The sequence below is a fragment of the Exophiala aquamarina genome (assembly GCF_000709125.1).
Source record: "Exophiala aquamarina CBS 119918 chromosome Unknown aczIA-supercont1.6, whole genome shotgun sequence".
Taxonomy (NCBI): domain Eukaryota; kingdom Fungi; phylum Ascomycota; class Eurotiomycetes; order Chaetothyriales; family Herpotrichiellaceae; genus Exophiala; species Exophiala aquamarina.
Window position 1 is genome coordinate 1141624 of NW_013550582.1, and position 18683 is coordinate 1160306.

Genomic DNA, 18683 nt, shown 5'->3' on the forward strand with positions numbered 1-18683 from the left:
ATAGAGGCATCTATGCTTGACGAAGCCGGCGACCTTTACTGCTTTCCAACCCCACGATCAATTTTGGAGAGGGCTGCCGATCTCGACGATACGAACACTTTTCTGCTATTACACGAGGTAGCGGCCTAAATAACAAGATTTACTCTGTATTTCGCAGCAGAGCAGGGAAATGAAGCATTGGTAAAGTTCCTTCTTGGAAAAGGCGTCAATACAAACGAACAATTCCCTTCTGGTGATTGTGCACTTATCGCTGCTGCTTCCTCAAACTCGCCTTCGCACAAATCTGTAATGAGGCTACTGGTTGACTCAGGGGCAAATGTCAACCCTAAAAGACCTGTCATGAACCAATCACCTCCAATTTGGACACCTCTTCAAGCCGCAAGTTACGCTGGAAACATGTTTGAAGTCAAGCTGCTGCTGAGACACCAAGCTGATATTCATGCCGATGCGGGCGTAGTACACTTTGACAGACCCGCGTTACCAAAGTCATTTACAGCACTTTCGGCGGCTACATACCACGGACATACTGGAATTGTGCGGCTGCTCCTTGAAGCTGGGGCTAAAGTTGGCCAACCAGCATCACCACTAGCCCTGAGCGCTGCCGCGAGGAGCGATGACAGAAGGTTTGGAAATGTTATTGGAGGCTGGAGCCGACATTAACGCATCCATGGGAACGCATCCGCACCCACTGATTACTGCGACGCTCTCAAACTCCCGACAAACCGTTGAGTGGCTCCTCTCACATGGGGCTAAAGCTGACGTTACTTGCGGTAACTATCCCTTTGCCATACAGGGAGCAATAATTCGCAGTGCAGATGGTTTCGATAGTTTGATTCAGTCCCTCATCAGTGCCGGCGGTGATATTAACGCTTCGGAAGGGCACATAGGGGTGGATGAAAACTTGGGCTATGAAGATGACATGCCTCGTAAGTGGCATACGCATTTGGTTCTCGCAATTCAAAAAAATAATCCTGGAATCGTCGACCTTCTGCTTTTGAAGGGTGCAAATGTGAACGACCTCTCTGGACTTTCATACAGCACAACAGCGCTAGAGGCTGCGGCCTCACAGGCAGACTTAGGATTGGTGTTTAGGTTGCTACGTGCTGGTGCGGAGACTGACGTCGTCACCCAGGAGCATTGCTGGCAGCCGTACGAACAAGTCGTGGGCAAGATATTGCTGGAGCGCTGCTCACTGCTCATTCAATACGCTATCATGGCCTTCGCAAACATTTTGGCGGTCTAGCCTTACAGTACACAATTTCCCATGGAGACTGGACTCTAACGAAGCAATTTATAGACGCAGGTATAGATGTCAATGCGGTTGTCAGAAAAAGTGATGATCGACGTGCTATTGAGGACAACTGGAGACTATCCACTTTCAAAGAAGGACAGGAAATTCGTGACGGAGAAAGTCCTCTTGGCACAGCGGTTCGGTCGTTTCGAGGGAGCGTAGCGACAGTCTCCTTATTACTTCAGTAGGGCGCTAATCCAATTCATTCACTGTAGGGACGAGAGATTGCAACGATGGTACGAGGCGAACTGTATTAGTCGCAGCCATCGCAACACAGAACGAGGAGCTTGTCAAGATGCTTGTTGCTGCTGGTGCCGATGTCAACAGGTCTTTCCTATCAGGAAAGCGTGCTCGGACACCTCTCCAAGCAGCCGCGGGTGCTGGGCTGCTATCGATAGTCCTAGCCTTGATCGAAGCAGGCGCTCGTGTAGACAATGAAGGAGCAAGCAGCGGCGGAGTCACAGCGCGGCAGGCTGCTGCCATCGGAGCCCATGTCAACGTTGCGCGATTGGTTATCAGGCTTGGTGCTCGAGTTGACGCCCCTCGCGCACCGACTGATGAGCGGACGGCCCTCGAGGGCGCAGCTCAGCACGGCCATATCGACATGGTGCAGTTGCTTTTAAACTCTGGAGCTGAAATCGACGAGTCTGATACTGAAGGACAGTACCACCAGGCGCTGGACTTTGCTTATAGCGAGGGCCATCTCGCTATTTGGCGCCTTCTGAAACGCTCTTATAACCGGATCAACAATGTCAATCCATCGATATCTTTTGCATATGTTGCTGATGGCGCAAATGGAACCAATATCACGACCTTTGTGAAAAGCACAGGAAGAAGGACCCGACTCTACACCAACTGTCTCGCTGATCGACAACCAAGTCATATTATCGAAACCAGCTCTCATCCAGGCGGAAGCGGGCTTGCTACATGAGATCTTGGAGGACCATGCCTTCAGTACCACAGGAGTATCGACCGCTGCTTCTGAGGGACCATGGTCGTTTTTAGATCACCAAGAGGCTTCATCAGTATTTCTTCGAGATCCCACTTTACCCTGTTTGGCGGATTGGCCGAATTTCCAGGATTGGGACATTGTGGGAGACCAAGACCAGTACGCTTTCGAGATCGGGGAAAACTCCATGTCTGAGACATAGCAATCGGGCACTGACAAGGCCTTCTTGCCACTATATATCAGCGCTGCCTAGGTTTTCGTAAAGTCTTAAATAGCTTTTGCATAAGCAATTTATGCAAAGTTCCAGGCTTGACAAGGCATCGAGGGAAGAAACCCTCCCATAGCATCACCACTGGCCGCCAATGTCGGCAGGACATTTCCCTGCACTTTACGTTGAACTGTGAAAGTCGTTGCCCGGAAATCCGCTCCCGTTTTAGGCGGTCCAAAGATGATGATGCCGTAGAATTACGTCAAAACATGCTATCTCAAATCAAATCTTGGGGGGTCTATCCTTCTAACTGCAACTCTACTGCAACTCTAGGAGGTAGTGTTACAGGTGGAGTTTACCTATTGGGCCAGTAACCTTTCACTTATGCATACTTCCCCCGAAGCTGGCTAACTAGTCTTACCTCGTCTTTATCAGGCGCTGCTGCAATAATGCTTTCCGCCAAACCAAGCATCTCTCGTTCCCACTTCGGCAGTACTTGGGGGTTATTGCGCACACTCGATACTCTCGTCAAAACCCAAAGCAGCCCGGTGAGCACAAAACTCGGCGCCGCGACACCAAGATAGTATATTAATTTGGGCGTGACACTATTCCCCAGCTTTTGGACCAGCGCAAGCCCTTCCTTAGCCGCCTCGGCACTGAGGTTTGCTTCTGCCCATGTCACTCCCGATTTCCTCTTGGCAGCCGCAACGGTCGCGCTCATGACACCAACGGCGATGGCGGCATGTGTGCGTAGCCAGCTCTGCATATCAGGCTCGTGGACACACTTAATCCCTGCCGAGGAGAAGATAGAGCGCCATTCGGGTGATGAGACAATAGTAATCTGGCCGAAGTTCACAAATTGGTGCACCAATGCTCCGTCGTAGAAACAGGCCATGATCGCCGGAAATCCTATAATGCAGCGTTCCTTTCCTAAAACGTCGAAGTATCCGCTAAGTGATGCAAAAGTGTTGAACATGAATAGAATCTCGGTTGACGTTGGACATGCCTTGAGCGTAGCGAATAATTGCTCATCAAATTGGTGCTCGGTAACGGTCAAGAGGACAAGGTCCCAGGGTTGTACGGTGTCGAGGGATCCGACGGCGACCACAGGAGTCTTCGAGATCTCCGTCGCTTTCTCCGATTTCTTCGTGAGAACACCGCCATTTGCCTGGAGACTTGCAAGTCTCTGGCCTCGACCTACGATTGCGACTTCGTGTCCGGCCTTCACAAGATGTACTGCAAAGGCGCAGCCGACCGGTCCAGCGCCAATGATGGCAATCTTTCTCTTTTCCGCGGCCATAATGGTGAAACGTAAAGTCGGTCGAGATAGCCGAGGTCGTTCTGTGGAAGTCCGACTATCAGGACTCGAGCCACCTAGGCGCGGTGGGCACTGATGATGAATGTAGCTAGGTTGTCTATTTGACTGTATGTCCTATGGACAACGACTCAACGCTTGAAAAGGAGAAGAGTCTACTCCCAGCCGATTCAGGTGGGAGAAGACTCGTATAGGGAGCGCTGCTTAATGCCTATTCGTAGAAGCTAGTTCAGGCTCAAGGGTCCCCTGCAGGCTAGTTATGTACTCCGTACACTGTAGCTCTAATAACCCTGGATTTACTTTAGCGAATTTACTACCTCGTAACTTTTGAATCTGATTCTTTCAACCTTTAACTAAATCTTACCATACGTTTTTGAATGAAAATATCTGTTTGTTTCTAGCTAGCTAACGCATAAGCAAAGCACCCGACACATATCCTCATTGCTTCCGGCACTAAGGCTTTGAATCTATGTGCATCCTTGAGATATGGTGAGGCCTCGAGGAAGATGCCACACCGGGCCCCTTAATTCACAATTTCTCTCGCATTTCTCCAGTGTGCACCACCTCGATGTTCTCTGCTTGACCTTTCTCAGGCACTGGCACTGGTTCAACAGAGTCGCCAAAGAGTTCGCCAATGTCTTCAAGAGAACGTCCACGTGTCTCAGGGAACCAGAACCAGACTATGAAGAAGATGACAGTGGTGATTGAGATGAAGACGGTGTAATACTTCCAGCCAATTGTTGAGAAGGCTTCTGGTGCACATTGGAGGAAAATGATGGTGGCCACGAATAGACCTGACACCGATACAGAAAGACCCTTTGCTCGCACGGGAGTTGGGAAGATTTCGGAAGCGTAGATGTAAGACGTCGCATCGCACGAGACGGAGAAGAATCCAATGTGCAAGAACAGGAAGAACACTGCCGCGCTGGCAGCGCTTCGGTGACCCGTGCGTTGGAAGACGTCGACAGTAATGCATTCGCCGATCAGAGCGATAACGCAACCAGCGAAACCGAACACTGTGCCGCGGTGGTCAGCTTAGCTTTCCCCTAAATTCAGCACGGTGCTTGTGGGACTTACTGAGCATTCGAGTCCGACCGATTTTATCAACAACCAATGCATTGATCCAATTGCCAAAAGGACAGACAGTGATCCATCCACCTTGAATGAGAAGTTGTTGGACAGTTCCGAAGCCCAAAGATGCATATAGCGAAGGACCATAGTCTGGATGATACAGCGTCAGCGTTGTGGAGACGACATAACCGAAAACCTCAGTGAAACTTACTGTTAATGACCAAAGTCGCAGTTCCCTGGGCACCAAACATTGTGAGCCACCCAATGATGCATCTCTTCCTCATAGACGGTCGTCTGAAGAGGTCAAGTAGAGACAGCTCTTCCTGCTTCTCATGAAGTAATTGGCCCTGAAGCAAGTTGAACTCGGCCAAGAGAGCCCCTTCGTTGTTGGCGATGTTGTCCGTGGTTTCTGCGCGGACTGTCTTGAATGACTTGTATGCGTCTTCCACGCGATCATGGTCCAGTAGCCATCTCGGAGACTCTGGGAGGAGAAGGATACCGAGCGACAAGAATAGAGGTGGCAAGCACTGGATCGCCAGCGGCAGCCGCCATTGTGCGCCGCTTGCGTTGACGAAATAGAAGCCTAGTCCGACCCAGCTTGCGAGGGAATACCCCACGCAAATAAAAACTCCGTGCATGCCTACAAGCCAGCCACGGATCCGAGGGGGTGATATCTCGGACTGATACAGAGGCACAAGGGTGACCAGGGCGCCTGACGACTTTGTTAGCGCGTACTTCAATTGCCGTGAGCCCGCACAGAGAACTCACCTATTCCGAAGCCGGTAATGAATCGCATAGCGATGTACATGCCGATGTTGACGCTGCCGGATTGGAGAGCACCTCCGATGACCGTGATCACTGAGGTGAACAAAATGGCTTTTCTGCGGCCAAACCAATCTGCAGATTTGATGCATGAGAGACATCCGAAAAGTCCTCCAGCTTGATAGAGTCCATTGATGGCTCCAATAAGGTCTGTCGCATTGGAGCGTGTGTCGAGAGCGAAATAGCTGATGAAGGAGGGTTGTCCCAATGTCGTGGCGATAATGCTACTGCAGTATCCATAGGTGAGGGAGCCAAGTGCAACGAAGAGCACGATCTGAGTAGGTCCTTAAGTTAGCATTGGGAGTCTCTAGGAAGGTCGAGAAGAAAGAGGTGGTGACTTACCAGGAGCCGAACCAGTGAGGGTGAAATCCGCATTGTGGAAGGTTGGAGCGCACAAAATACAACGTCGACAATGGTCAGATAAAGGATTCAGACTTCACAAGGAGGTTTCTCGTTTCCTTGCTCCTAGTAGAGAGAAGAACCGGGGTAATATGGGGTCCGGGGGAAATTTTATAAGAAAAGCGTCGGAAGGGAGGCCGAGGTGAGTGTGTAAATATGTGGGATGGAACAGTTTACAGGGACAATGAGCTCAGGGTCGTAGATTTGTAGAACAGGGTACGGACTACAGTATCAACGTTGGCTGAGGGACTGGGGAGAGGGAAAAAGGCGAGTATTCTTCCTCCGAGTCGAGAAACCAAAAATCCTGAACCAGTCTTGAATTAGGAGCGGCCTACATACCGTGTCATGGCTAGTAGTTCTGTTTAGTCCACCAGGGACCCATCAAACGCTTCATTCTCCATCGATGGTGATTTCAGAGCCCGGGTCGAGTGGCACCGAATTGTAAAGATTCTCCAACTTGGTGGAGCGAGGTTTTAGATCTACATAAGGGCCCCCTTTGGTGTGAACAGTCCGGGCGAATCAAAGCGATACGAATCAGCTATGTCGGATCGGCACTTTTCGATAGCACAGTTATGGCAAGGTTGTCTGTCTAACCTGAGATGTGGGGCTGTATAGGCCTTTTCCGACAGGCTCTAGCTTCGCCCAAAATCTGGGAGAAAAAGTAGTTGCTTTCATTCTTTGACAGGTGCAATCTTTCTATCACAGTGATAGGTGCGGTGAGATAAGAAAGGGCTACAGCCTTGGTGGTGCTTGGGATTCTTCCAGCTATAGAGTTCTGTACGGGAAAACGTGGTTACCCTGATACGCACCGAAGAAATGCATCCTAGAACAAGCTAGTCAAAAATCCCGCATCCTGAACTAGCTCCGCACATTTGACTTGAAAATTTGACCAACTTCTCAGACGTCAATAATGCATTGGCCATGTGTGCCACATGGTTGACACGCCGTGGTGAGCCGAATGAGCGTCGTAAGACACTGACCCACTCTTCGGCCCCAGGGACCGCGTCCTTCGGCGTGCATCCCGAGACTTGGGATTGGATGTCCAGATGCTGGCTATGCAAGGGCGAAACCAGAGCCTCGGGAATCAACAATGTTGACGCGGGTGAACGGGGTGTAAAATGAATGGTTCATGCAAAGCTCCTCATGTGTTTTCGTGTGGCTTATTCGAGCTGCTCCACCTTGTCACTGAGCTTGGCCAGACGCAAAAGCTGGGTATTTGGGCATGAATCCTAAATGAATACGAATAGATTGGAACAGTAGGTCTCCCGTTCGCTCCAACAGACGCACGGGTCCTATCTGTTGCTTTTTGCTGCCCGAGGAACTCGCTCTGGCGTTAACTGGTTGAAATATCTGAACAGGTTGTCTTTTTCTTAAAGGAGTTGTCATTGAATAACGGAGACGACTTGGATTTAATGAGAGATTGTCGGATCTCGATGCTGGGGAATTTGTCTCCATAGATTGCTTGATATTCTATGTCCACATAGAGAGCCATTTTCGGTACTGCCAGGAGCTATTTTTAAGGAATGTTCAAAAAGAATCCTGAACACTAGAGTGAAAGGTGTGCAGACATTACTTGCAAGTGTTAAAGCAACGGAAAATCTCTGCAAATGCAAAGCGATGATACTCAAACATCACTGGTGTGTTGCGTGTGCAGTGTGCACTTTCTTAGATGGACGAGAATGGCCTCTGACTAGAAGATGAACACACTTACTCAGTATTTGATTGATCGCTCTTGGAGTTGGAGCATTTCTTTCGACGCTTGGCTCTCAGGGATTAGGTGAGGCTGCGGTGACAAGGGCAATGACTCCGTGGATTCGATCCCGACCCGTCCACATTTCTATTTCGAACCATGAAACATAGCTTTATCCAAGCTGACACTTCTCAACAAGCCGACATTTATCCAAGATGACGTGAATTTTAATAGGTATGTTCAGCCTTTGTGCTGCAGCCTAGACCGCTGCCCGATCAGAACCCAAGGACTTGAAAAATTGCTCAATTCCGCAGTCTTTCTATCACCCTGGTTTATGCGTTCATGCTATTTGGCCGACAGTGAATCAAAATTATACAGTTATTTGATATAACTTACTTGATCAAGACTGTTTTTGGTTCCGTGAACGAACGAAGAGCCTGGGTGATAGAATTTCAGCAATCATCCCATCTGATGTCAATCCAACAGTGGACACTCACATATTCACCAAATTCTCTCCCTATGCCTGATGACTTCTTTCCTCCAAAAGGTGCCTGGATGTTCATCTGCAAAGTCGCAAGCTTCAGCCGATATGTTTTTCGTGAAAGAGAAGGGAGATTCCGCACGTAAGAGATACAATTAATCCCACAAACACCTGAGTCGATATTGCTCGACACCCTTAACGCGCGAGTGATGTCCTTCGTGAAAACACCGGCCATCAACCCAAACTCGGTATCATTGGCCAGTTCAACCACTTCTTCCTCGCTTTCAAAAGTCTTGATGACAGCCACCGGTCCAAAGACTTCGTTCTTATAGATCTCTGCGTCAGGCCGGGGGTTAAGAAATACGGTTGGCTCCATGAAGCAGCCGGCATCGCCGTACCTGGCACCGCCAACGACCAATTCGGCTTCTGTTTTACCATTTTCGATCATCGCTTCGACTTTGGCAAAGCTACTTGCGTCGGCGAGGGGCCCAAGTGTCGTCTCGGGGTCCTGAGGGTCACCGAGCCGCGGGGCGGCTTCTTTCATTCTTTTGCAATATCTGTCAATGAATTGTTGGGCGATGGTTTTTTGGACGTAAACTCGGGATGCGGCTACGCAAACTTGACCCGATCGCGCTAGAATTCCATTGACTGTCCTGTTATTAGTTCTGTCAGCGTCGGATGTCATACTCGTCCAGGCTAATACTGCTCAGTGCTTACCAAATGAGAGCATTTTCGATATTTGCATCTTCGAAGACTACAGCCGGACTCTTACCGCCTGTGATCTAGATAAATATCTACCTTCTAGGACCGTCCTGGAGTTGGGTCACTTACCAAGCTCAAGGGTGACTCTTTTAAGATTACTTTCTGCGGCGGCTATCTGGATTTTCTTGCCCGTCGCAACACTGCCAGTGAAACTGACCTTTACATCATGCGGTGGGTCAGTATTGTTGATATCGATTGCTAGGGCGTAGCTAGTGTGTGGGAATAGTGCTTTGCCTACCTTCCGTACGCGCATATGCTTCGCAAAAAGCGCTCCAGTCCGTCCGTCTCCAGTCACAACCTGGACCACACCCTTGGGAAATCCGGCTTCCTCAAACATTGGAGCGAGTGCCAGCGATCCGAGCGGGCTTTTTTCTGAGGGCTTGATTATCAACACGTTGCCAGTGGCTAGACAGGGGGCGGCTTTGATAATGAAGGATGCGACTGGTGAGTTGTATGGGTTTATCCCAACGCACACGCTACCTCGAATATTTAGTTTCTTGCCTCGTAAGGATACCCAGACAACGGAGGACTCACCCCAAAGGCTCATGCCGTACCAGTTTCACAAATCCGTCGTCTGCAGGGTAGTAGTCCCCCTTTTGCTTGTCCGTCCATCCAGCTGATCGACATTTAACGGAAAGATATCCCGGCCAGATCGAGGATCTACTTACAGTAGTATAACAAATTGTTCTTGATGTACGCCTTCTCGCGTGAAGGGATCAAAGAAACAGGATTCCCAGTTGTGAGTGAATCTAACGTCAAAATATCGACCATCCTGTCTTCTAAAATGTCGGCGAGGCGACGGAGACATTCAGACTTTTGTGCGGCCGTGAACATGCTCCAAGGCCCTCTGAAGGCGGCTTCTGCAGCTGCTACTGCGGCGTTGACATCCTCTGGACCGCCGATAGGCACTGCATCGGCAACGACGGTGCCATCTTTGGGATTGTGCAGGACATATGTTTGCTTGGATATCGGCCTGACATATTGGCCATCGATGTAGAACTTAGTCAAGTCCTTTGGGCTTGGTGCCTCCTGTTTTGCTGTTGCCATCATCAGTATACACGTGGGTGGAACAGTTGACTTTCGAGAAATTTTGTCCCAAAGAGAATTTGAAAATGTGTGAAAGGTTGTTTATGAACAAGCCTTGTAGAGACATTGAGGTATAAGCTGTCGTCGACCAAAGCCAACACTCAACTTGTCCCATCTGGTAGAGTTTGAGGACGGCTTACAAGTGTCATTGGACTACTCCGCAACTAAGGAGTGAACTTTCGTAAGCCCACTCAGTGTCGTGTCATTGATAAGGGTCACGGACACGGACACCAATTGATCCTTGAGCGGTGCGCACTCATCGGACTATCCGAGCTTGGACTTGTAGATTTTCCCCCGAGTTGCTCGGGCATCTGACCGCCAGCCCCACGGCGTCGGTCTCCGCACCGTTATGACAGCATTTGTTTCCAACTCGCTTCTCAATGAACCGTCGATCTTCCAGAAAAGCCGAGATGCAGTTTTCAGGGCGCGGATCTTCGGTAAAGCCAGCGTCTGGAGCATCGTCTCATTACCATGCTCTCAGAGGTCCATGCTGCCGGAAGCCGGTGGAGGTCGAGCGTACTTTAGTCTTCACTCCAATAGCGGGCCTTCACGCCGCTAAATCCAACTTATCTGGACGATGACTTGGTTTCCAAATGGAGAGATCACTCTAGTGGAAGTAGTGCCATCTAGCAGAACTTCTTGTTGCAACACTTGGATTCCCAGAAACCTTGAAGAATAGTTCGATTTTCGGATATCATCGTTAGAAAACACATTGAACAACTTGCACAGCACCAAGATTCTAAAATGAATGCCGTAATATTCAACGGACCGCGGAAGATAGACATCGAAAAACGCCCAAAGCCCGCTCTCATAGATCCTGCGGATGCTATTGTCAAGGTGACCTCGGCAGGTATTTGCGGCTCGGAGCTGCATATGTATCGAGGTCATCAGAAAACGGCGACAGGGCATATTATGGTAAGAACAGAACGACTTCATATTTCTGCCCGGTGGTCCTTTCTGACCGAATGGTTTTTCAATTTTTATAGGGTCACGAATTTGTAGGATTTATCGAAGAGGTAGGATCAGAGGTACAAAATTTCAACGTTGGTCAAAAGGTAGTTTGTACGTTTTCTCCGGTTTGGTGAGTTTCATCTCTAGACTTCCTAGCTTGTGTCATCCAAAGTTCCCATCATCTGACTTGATTCCAGCATGTCCTGCTGGTTTTGTCAGCATGGCTACAGCAATAGATGTCCCGAGGGACTGGCACCATTTGGCTCACAGGGTTTGGCTGGAGGTCAGGCGGAGTACGTTCGGGTACCACTTGCGGACGGCACATTGAAATCGACGCCAGATGGTATCGATGACGAACTCTTGATTATGATGTGCGATATCTTTCCCACGGGATACTACGGCGCGATGAGAGCCATCGAATGTTTCCGCTCGGCAGATCTGGCGAATGGTACTCATTACGCTGACGTCAATTTCCCAAACAGTGATGGATTGTCAAAGACGCAATCACTAGCAAACGCGGTCTTCGTGTGCCTTGGGTGTGGCCCGGTAGGACTCTGTGCCATCTTGACGGCGCGGTCCAAAGGGGTGAGGACTATCTACGTTGTCGATAGCATCGACGATAGATTGGACCAGGCGGCGAAACTCGGTGGTCTTCCGCTCAAGCTGGGTCGGGACGACGTACAAGCGAGAATTTTGGACGCGACGCAAGGTCGTGGCGCAGACGCAGTCATTGAAGTTGTTGGAAACAATGCAGCACTGAGATCAGCATTCGATCTTCTCCGGCCTTGTGGCGTTCTGTCGTCTATCGGTTTTCACCAGGGGGACCTCCCATTCACAGCGCTTGAATGCTACCAGAAGAATTTGAAGTGAGCCGTCATTCCCCTGACAACGCCCGTAGAATCTCAAGCTAATATTTTCAGCATCAATTTTGGCCGGGCACCCGTGAGAACAGTCTTTAACGAGGCGATGGAAGTGGTAGCAGCGAATAAAGAGAAGCTTGCTAGCATGGTCACGCATCGCCTCCCATTATCAGAAGCGGCTCATGGGTATGAGATCTTTGAGAGGCAGCTTGCCAGAAAAGTCATTCTGAAGCCGTGAGAGGTGGAAGAAATACAACCGGGTGATGGAAGAACGTACTTTCGTGTATGTATTTTTTTATTCGCCTCATTGATAAAGTAGCCATTCAGAATGACCTCGTCTGTGTATTATTTGTTCACTTAGAAGGCACCTGTGGATCTATAGAAGTTAGAGGCTCGGGTCATCCCCACGTGGTCTCGGGGAGTTCTGTTGCAAATCACACACTCAGCCAATGATTTCCGAGGGAAGGGAGAACGATAAATGATGTTCTGAACATGTAATGTTTGGTTGCTTGGTCTCCCTTCCTGGTCCCGACCAAATGAGGCGGAAAGATGGAATTTGTTAGTGCTTCGGCGGTGACACCGATGGTGGGTCCAGGCCTAAAAAGCCCTTGCAAAGGCATGTCTAAGTGGACACGTGCAAGACATTGAGAGCTAGGCAGAAACCGGGATACAATTTGGCGGTGTGCTCGTGCTCACGTGTGACGAGGATCATATCGTGAAACCTCACGAAGGGTAGCCAGTCGAACTTCTTGCCTGGTTGTTAGGTACTTTTGTCACACCCGAAAGAGATTCGGTGAATAAATCGGCGACCTCGAGATGATCAACAAAGCCCCTATACGTATTGGAAATGTTTCCGGTGCAACGGGCGACATGCCCAACGCCATGGCTAGAATGGTTGCTGAAGAAAATGTAGACGTGATTACAGGCGACTGGCTCTCTGAAATGAACATTGCTTGGAATGCGATAACCAAGAAAGAGAGTCCAGATCTTGGATATGAACATGGGTTCTATGAACAAGTCGAAGAGTGTATCGACGACATCATAGCGAAAGGTATCAAAGTCGTTACCAACGCCGGAGCCTTGAACACGCAATCTTTAACCCGGAAAGTACGAGAACTCCTCAAAGCAAAAGGACACGACCATATAATCGTGGCTGCTGTGCTTGGCGACGACATTTCAGACCTGTTGAAGGATCCAGATCGGCGAGAAGTCTTGCATTTCTCTCACTTGGATCACACCGAGCGGTCTTTGGATGACTGGGAGCTAGAACCGTTCTCCGGAAATGCGTATATCGGCTGTCGAGGCATTGTTGAAGCACTGAAATCAGGCGCCAGCATTGTGATATGTGGGCGCTGCACGGATGCTTCTCCTGTCATGGGGGCTGCAGCTTGGCATTTCGGCTGGAATATGGAAGAGCAATATGATGAGCTTGCAGGAGCATTGCTTGCAGGGCATTTGATCGAGTGTGGCGCCTATATCGTCGGGGCCAATTTCTCTGGCTTCAAAGACTTTCTGGATGACTTGGTCGATCTGGCCTTTCCAATTGCCGAAATAGATGCTCAGGGCCGATGTGTCATCACCAAAGCTTCGGCAGGAGGCGGCCATGTTACAGTCGAAACAGTCAAAGCGCAGACGTTGTATGAGCTGCAAGGTCACCTCTACCTAAACCCTGATGTCGTGGCGGATCTCTCTATGATTCAGATTGAGGGTGAAGAAGGACTCCCGAATCGAGTTCGAGTGACGGGAATAGTCGGCCTTCCACCTCCACCAACCACTAAAGTGATGTTCGCAGCGCCAGGAGGATATCAAGCCGAAGCGACTTTCTTCATCAACGGACTTGACGTCGATGCAAAGGCGCGGATGATGAAGAACCAGCTCGAACACATCTTCCGAAAGAATAAATTTACCAAGCTGAGTATTGAGCTGTATGGATCCGAAGTTAAAAATCCGGATAGCCAGCAGGAAGGGACTGTCCAGTTGCGAATTTTCGCGCAAGCCCGAGAAAAAGGGGATATTGTTGCCCGCAACTTCAAAACTCCAATATATGCTCTGAGAATGCAGAGTTACCCAGGCTACCACATGAACCTTGACTTCAGGACAATGGATCCAAAGGCATTTATGGAAATATTTCCGGCGATTGTTCCACTCTCTGTGATCCAGCATCAGGTTGACTTAGGAGAGGGAAAGATAATCGACATCCCAGGCCCAAGTAAGACAGCAGAGTACCCAACTCTTAGGCCTTCTTACGAGACTAAAGACCCGGTTGATCTGGCCTCGCTCGGAGCAATGGTGCAGGCACCACTTGGCAGCGTTGTTCATGCAAGATCGGGTGACAAAGCGGATAACACAAACGTCGGCTTCTTTGTTCGACACCAAGACGAATATCCATGGCTTAAGACCATCCTAACCGTGGAGAAGATCAAGCTGCTGTTTGGTCAAGACTGGTTCAAATGCAACCCGTCCCGAAGAGTTGAGCGGGTGGAATTTCCGAACATCCTTGCAGTTCATTTGTAAGTACCATCTTGATTGCCCAGACCAGACGCGCTGATCATATTTAGTCGAGTTCTCGACAATCTTTCCGGTGGTATTGCATCTTCTGATCGCATTGATGGACTTGGCAAGGGTATCGGCGAATATTTAAGGAGTAAACATGTAGACATCCCGGTTGCATTTTTAGAACGTGGTCGCATATAGCATGTGAGGCTTGGGAAGAGATCAGAGCCATTTGCCTGCACCGAGAATGTATCTTAAGTAACTGTGTATTGCAAAACGCCCACTGGTTCAGTGGCCTCCTGCGGCCATGGATTGATCCAGAGATCGGATTTCAAAAAGCCAGTCTTGAGACGCCTGCATCACCGAGACATTTGCAAAGTCATAACTTGTATACAGATTTTGTAAATCATCGAAACAGTCTTGATAGCTGAAATCCATAACATTCGGTACAACAGATGAAAAATACTGCTGTTGTATTGTGGGACTGACTCCAAGATCCGGCATGGTATGAGAGTGGTTCTGATTTGGTGCACCAAATTGTGAACTGTGGGTAAATGCGTTTCGAAACTGATTTTGAAACTCAATTACATCAGTCAAGAGGGCGTCACTGAGCCGGTCAAATACTTGGTGAGCGTTACGAGCAGTGCTCCAGCGCTCGGAGACTGCGACAAGGACATTGGAGCAGTCGCGAGTGGTATTGACGATTTGGTTAATGGTGGGATCAGCTGGCAGACAACTAGCAGAGTTTTGTGACAATAGACTGATATTGCTCGACAAGTCACGCCGACGAGACTGGAAATGGGAACGGACGGCATAAATGTATGACAGCCCCGCGATGAACGCTGCGTGCAGTGTAATGGAAGAGTAATTGATCCGACGTGACTTGTGGAGGTATGCATAGATGCCGATGGACTTTTGAGCGGCGTCGAAGATGCGCTGTAGTGCTTCGGCCGTTTGAGGAACATCGTGAAGGGACGGCGACGGACGATACAGCATCAAAATTGCGTTCTGGTACAAGAGATCGTACCATTCTCTCGTCCGGAAGCTGGATCGATCAGAGTCGCTGAGTGAGCCTCCAAACGGCATCGTCAGAGTGTCTGATCGCCAGGCTTCGAGTTCCTCGATCAGAAACCCGCGCCTGCTTTCGTAGTCAAAGGCAGCACTCATTCTGGATCGGATTACATTGTGCAAGGAGCTCAGAACCTTGCCGCAAATGACTCGGTAGCGCACAATTAGCACAAATATTGCTGTCCGTAGCTGCCATGGAGCACTCCCAATGGGCTCCAAGGGAGACAAGCTGTTGTCTGGGCTGACCACGATATGCGCCTCAGAACGGGGCAATTCCGTGTCAAAATCGTCGAGATGGATGGCCAACGGTCGGCCCAAAGTGATGCTCGTGATTCTGTCCATTGCCAATACACACCAGAAGCACCTTCTATTGACTTCGGAATCTTCAAATGTGCCTTCGTCCATGACAGCCACACCATTTTCAGGGGAAGAGAAGACAGACTCACGATGCAAGCCGAGCTCAAAGCACATTCTCGCTGCTGTACCAACCAGGTGCCACAAACTCGCGGAAGCATCATAAAGACCACTTCCGATCCGGTATTGGCACATCAATAGGAGAGCCTGCAAAGCAACCCTTCCACCCTGGCTGAGCACTGTGCCCAGTCTGCCCATAGCCCGGTCATGGTGTGTTTCCGCGTCTGGCATCACTTGCCAATCAAACTTTGAGACCTGAGCGGTAGCAATGGCGAGGATCAGGTCTAGAGTAAATGCTTCTACGGGGTGGGTCCCGTAGAAAGTTTTGTCGCCATAGATCAATTCGAGGCTCTCTAACAACGTCCTCGGATGAAGGAATGGATAGCACAAGTGATCGTGAGCTAGGTATGCCGAAACCAAACTCCGGGCAAGCTTTTCAGCCGGCAAAGAATTGACATCTGAAGTCAATGTCCCGACACGACCACCCGAGCCAAATCTGCGGGCTTCATTGTAGTTATCATCCTGCGTGCCTCGAACTTTTCCACGGTTATCCGCTTGGAGCAGACTGGCCAGAAGGAGTCCGCTCGTCGACCCGAGGTATTGTCGCTCGCCGCCAGCCCCTAGACTCAGAAATGTGACTTGGCTTGCCACTTCGTTACTGCCTGAGCTGCTGCTATTGGTGACTGCTGCTTGTTGACCACTTGAAGTCGATGGCACGCTATTTAGAGGACTGCTTGTATTCGTTCTGAGGTTGGCCTCACGTAGCTGGCTCGCTAAAGCCTCGTTCTTCGCTTCCACCTGACGAAGCCTTCTCTCGAGTTTTTCCATGTCCTGGCGACGGATCATTGGGTCTTTGGCACTGTAAATGCACTGAGTGTCTGCCTTGATGCATGAAGAGCAAGACGGTTGGACCTTGTCGCAGCGTGCTTTGCGCCTGTGACATCGATCACAGGCAGCCTGTTTGGAATTGTCGTCTGCCATTGCGCGGGCCGATTTATGATAAAAAACGGTGGATTTGACGTTGGAGGCGATCATACGGGCCACACTGCAAACAGACTGAGGTCCATGACTGAAGGAAGCAGCGGGAGCGAAAATTTGTAGAGAGCTGCTGCACTTCACGGCTAGAGCATAATGGCATCTACTTGTCGCTTGTCGCAATGATGAGCAATTCGTCTTCAGGACCTCTCGTCTACATTCGTAGGCAGATTACATTTGGTAAAGAAATAGGAATGTTTCCAGGGCTCGGAATCTCTTGCGGGGGGCCCTAGCTTAATTTACTGGGTCTCCAGGAGGGCTGGGGACATGGGTTTTAGGGGCTATTGATTTTGACTCTGTCTTACAAGCATTTAATCACTTTTATTAGAAAAAGAGTAGATGCTAAAAGTCTGTACACTATTAGATATAGATATACTGTATGAAACAATCAAGTTTATACTATTATACTACAGATATCGGTTGAGATATAGCTCGTTAAAGGTGTTGACAAGAAAGCATACCCCGCCAAAACTAATGTCACTCACCCTCGGGTAATTACAGTGGTGGTTAAAAAGGTAAAAATTCGGGCGGCTTTGCCGAGTGATTTTCGATTCAGGACAGCAATAAGTCAGGCACCCATTAAATGACCCACCCCATTAATGACCCACGTAATGCACTTTGCCACCAGTCCATATAATCGTATTTATCTACTCTACAACGTCATTAATACTAAATTGATGTATGTACGGGGTGAGTGTAGTGTTTGACTGTTCATCCTGCGTAGTATTCCTGGTAGGCAAGCGAGATGTTGACCGCGTCGTTGCCTGTAAAGCCTCCATGGCTTGCCTCGCCTATGTTATCGTCTCGATACTCGCAAAGACCTTATTACAGTCGATTGCTACTCGTCGTTGTCTTGTAGCATGAAGTTCATTTAGCTGTATACGTTGGATAGTCAAATGTTGTGATTTAAGCGTAATGTTAAACTATAATCGATCGAGAAATTTACTAGTCTTATTAAGTAATAAACGCATTAATCGAGAGACGGTCTTACGCTGTGAAATTTTATGCGTTTCCTACCGCATTTCACACTAATTTAGAGGCGTACGAATAGGACTTCGTACGCATTGAATTAGCCTTCGTAATAGCGGCGTTACCGGCGATATTTAACTATTTTGACTATCCTATAGGACTTAGTAAGATCGTATAACTTTACGAGGATTCTATAGATAAATACTAGCTACATTCCACCCAGTAGTAATACGTAATATTGAGAGACCTTTACTACTTACTTTTTCGTATAATTTAAGGAACTTGCTCTTCTTTACGGCCGAGGCATCGTCGAACCTAGCTAAGTTAGCGATTTCGTCCCGATATCGACATTTTAAGAGTAAAAAGTAAGTAAGATTAAGTAGCTATAAAATATAACTCGTATAGAGTATTAAATAGATTAAGGCGATTCGATTTATATAGTATTCCTATATAAACTCGTACGTAGTATAACTTTTATATCCGTCGACTAGGAGGAGTCGATAGTTATTCGATGCTATCTAAGGGATGTATTACGGGTTAAACCCGTATAAAGCTCTAGAGTACGCCCTAGAGCGATTACTCGTAGTGTACCTTTAGGCTATACAACTATATAGCCGAAGCTACGTAATTCCTCTCTATCGATTATCTCCTAGGAAACTATACTAACCTACTATAGGAGAAGCTAGGGAGTATTTCCTTTATTCGTATAGTAGATAGATTTTCTCTTTTCTTTTCTCTCCTTAGCTTTAGAATCCTCGTTATACGGTAGTTAGACGAATTACTTTAAATTCCTAGCTAAACCCTTATATTATTCTAAAG

The 18683-nt window shown here is 48.7% G+C and overlaps 9 protein-coding genes across 9 annotated transcripts; 5 read left to right on the forward strand and 4 right to left on the reverse strand.

Annotated features, from left to right (window-relative positions):
• Positions 1–135: 135 nt before the first annotated feature.
• A1O9_07775 (uncharacterized protein) lies at positions 136–567 on the forward strand (the record flags this gene model as incomplete). Its single annotated transcript, XM_013403330.1, has 1 exon — positions 136–567. A coding segment is annotated over one exon (432 nt), but the record flags the coding sequence as incomplete, so codon positions are not given.
• Positions 568–613: 46 nt separating this feature from the next.
• Positions 614–1243, forward strand: A1O9_07776 (uncharacterized protein; the record flags this gene model as incomplete). Its single annotated transcript, XM_013403331.1, has 1 exon — positions 614–1243. One exon carries the CDS (start codon positions 614–616, stop codon positions 1241–1243), a length of 630 nt encoding a protein of 209 aa, XP_013258785.1.
• A 343-nt stretch (positions 1244–1586) lies between these two features.
• A1O9_07777 (uncharacterized protein) lies at positions 1587–2222 on the forward strand (the record flags this gene model as incomplete). The annotated part of the gene is made up of 1 exon (XM_013403332.1): positions 1587–2222. One exon carries the CDS (start codon positions 1587–1589, stop codon positions 2220–2222), a length of 636 nt encoding a protein of 211 aa, XP_013258786.1.
• A 608-nt stretch (positions 2223–2830) lies between these two features.
• A1O9_07778 (uncharacterized protein) lies at positions 2831–3748 on the reverse strand (the record flags this gene model as incomplete). Its single annotated transcript, XM_013403333.1, has 1 exon — positions 2831–3748. One exon carries the CDS (start codon positions 3746–3748, stop codon positions 2831–2833), a length of 918 nt encoding a protein of 305 aa, XP_013258787.1.
• Positions 3749–4291: 543 nt separating this feature from the next.
• A1O9_07779 (uncharacterized protein) lies at positions 4292–6031 on the reverse strand (the record flags this gene model as incomplete). Its single annotated transcript, XM_013403334.1, has 5 exons — positions 4292–4779; positions 4841–4984; positions 5046–5546; positions 5603–5930; positions 5999–6031. 5 exons carry the CDS (start codon positions 6029–6031, stop codon positions 4292–4294), a joined length of 1494 nt encoding a protein of 497 aa, XP_013258788.1.
• Positions 6032–8137: 2106 nt separating this feature from the next.
• A1O9_07780 (uncharacterized protein) lies at positions 8138–10035 on the reverse strand (the record flags this gene model as incomplete). The annotated part of the gene is made up of 8 exons (XM_013403335.1): positions 8138–8182; positions 8243–8308; positions 8369–8879; positions 8944–9001; positions 9058–9145; positions 9227–9464; positions 9523–9604; positions 9657–10035. 8 exons carry the CDS (start codon positions 10033–10035, stop codon positions 8138–8140), a joined length of 1467 nt encoding a protein of 488 aa, XP_013258789.1.
• Positions 10036–10818: 783 nt separating this feature from the next.
• Positions 10819–12123, forward strand: A1O9_07781 (uncharacterized protein; the record flags this gene model as incomplete). Its single annotated transcript, XM_013403336.1, has 5 exons — positions 10819–10989; positions 11061–11155; positions 11223–11473; positions 11537–11891; positions 11946–12123. 5 exons carry the CDS (start codon positions 10819–10821, stop codon positions 12121–12123), a joined length of 1050 nt encoding a protein of 349 aa, XP_013258790.1.
• Positions 12124–12701: 578 nt separating this feature from the next.
• Positions 12702–14579, forward strand: A1O9_07782 (uncharacterized protein; the record flags this gene model as incomplete). The annotated part of the gene is made up of 2 exons (XM_013403337.1): positions 12702–14395; positions 14444–14579. 2 exons carry the CDS (start codon positions 12702–12704, stop codon positions 14577–14579), a joined length of 1830 nt encoding a protein of 609 aa, XP_013258791.1.
• Positions 14580–14666: 87 nt separating this feature from the next.
• A1O9_07783 (uncharacterized protein) lies at positions 14667–16841 on the reverse strand (the record flags this gene model as incomplete). Its single annotated transcript, XM_013403338.1, has 1 exon — positions 14667–16841. One exon carries the CDS (start codon positions 16839–16841, stop codon positions 14667–14669), a length of 2175 nt encoding a protein of 724 aa, XP_013258792.1.
• Positions 16842–18683: the final 1842 nt, after the last annotated feature.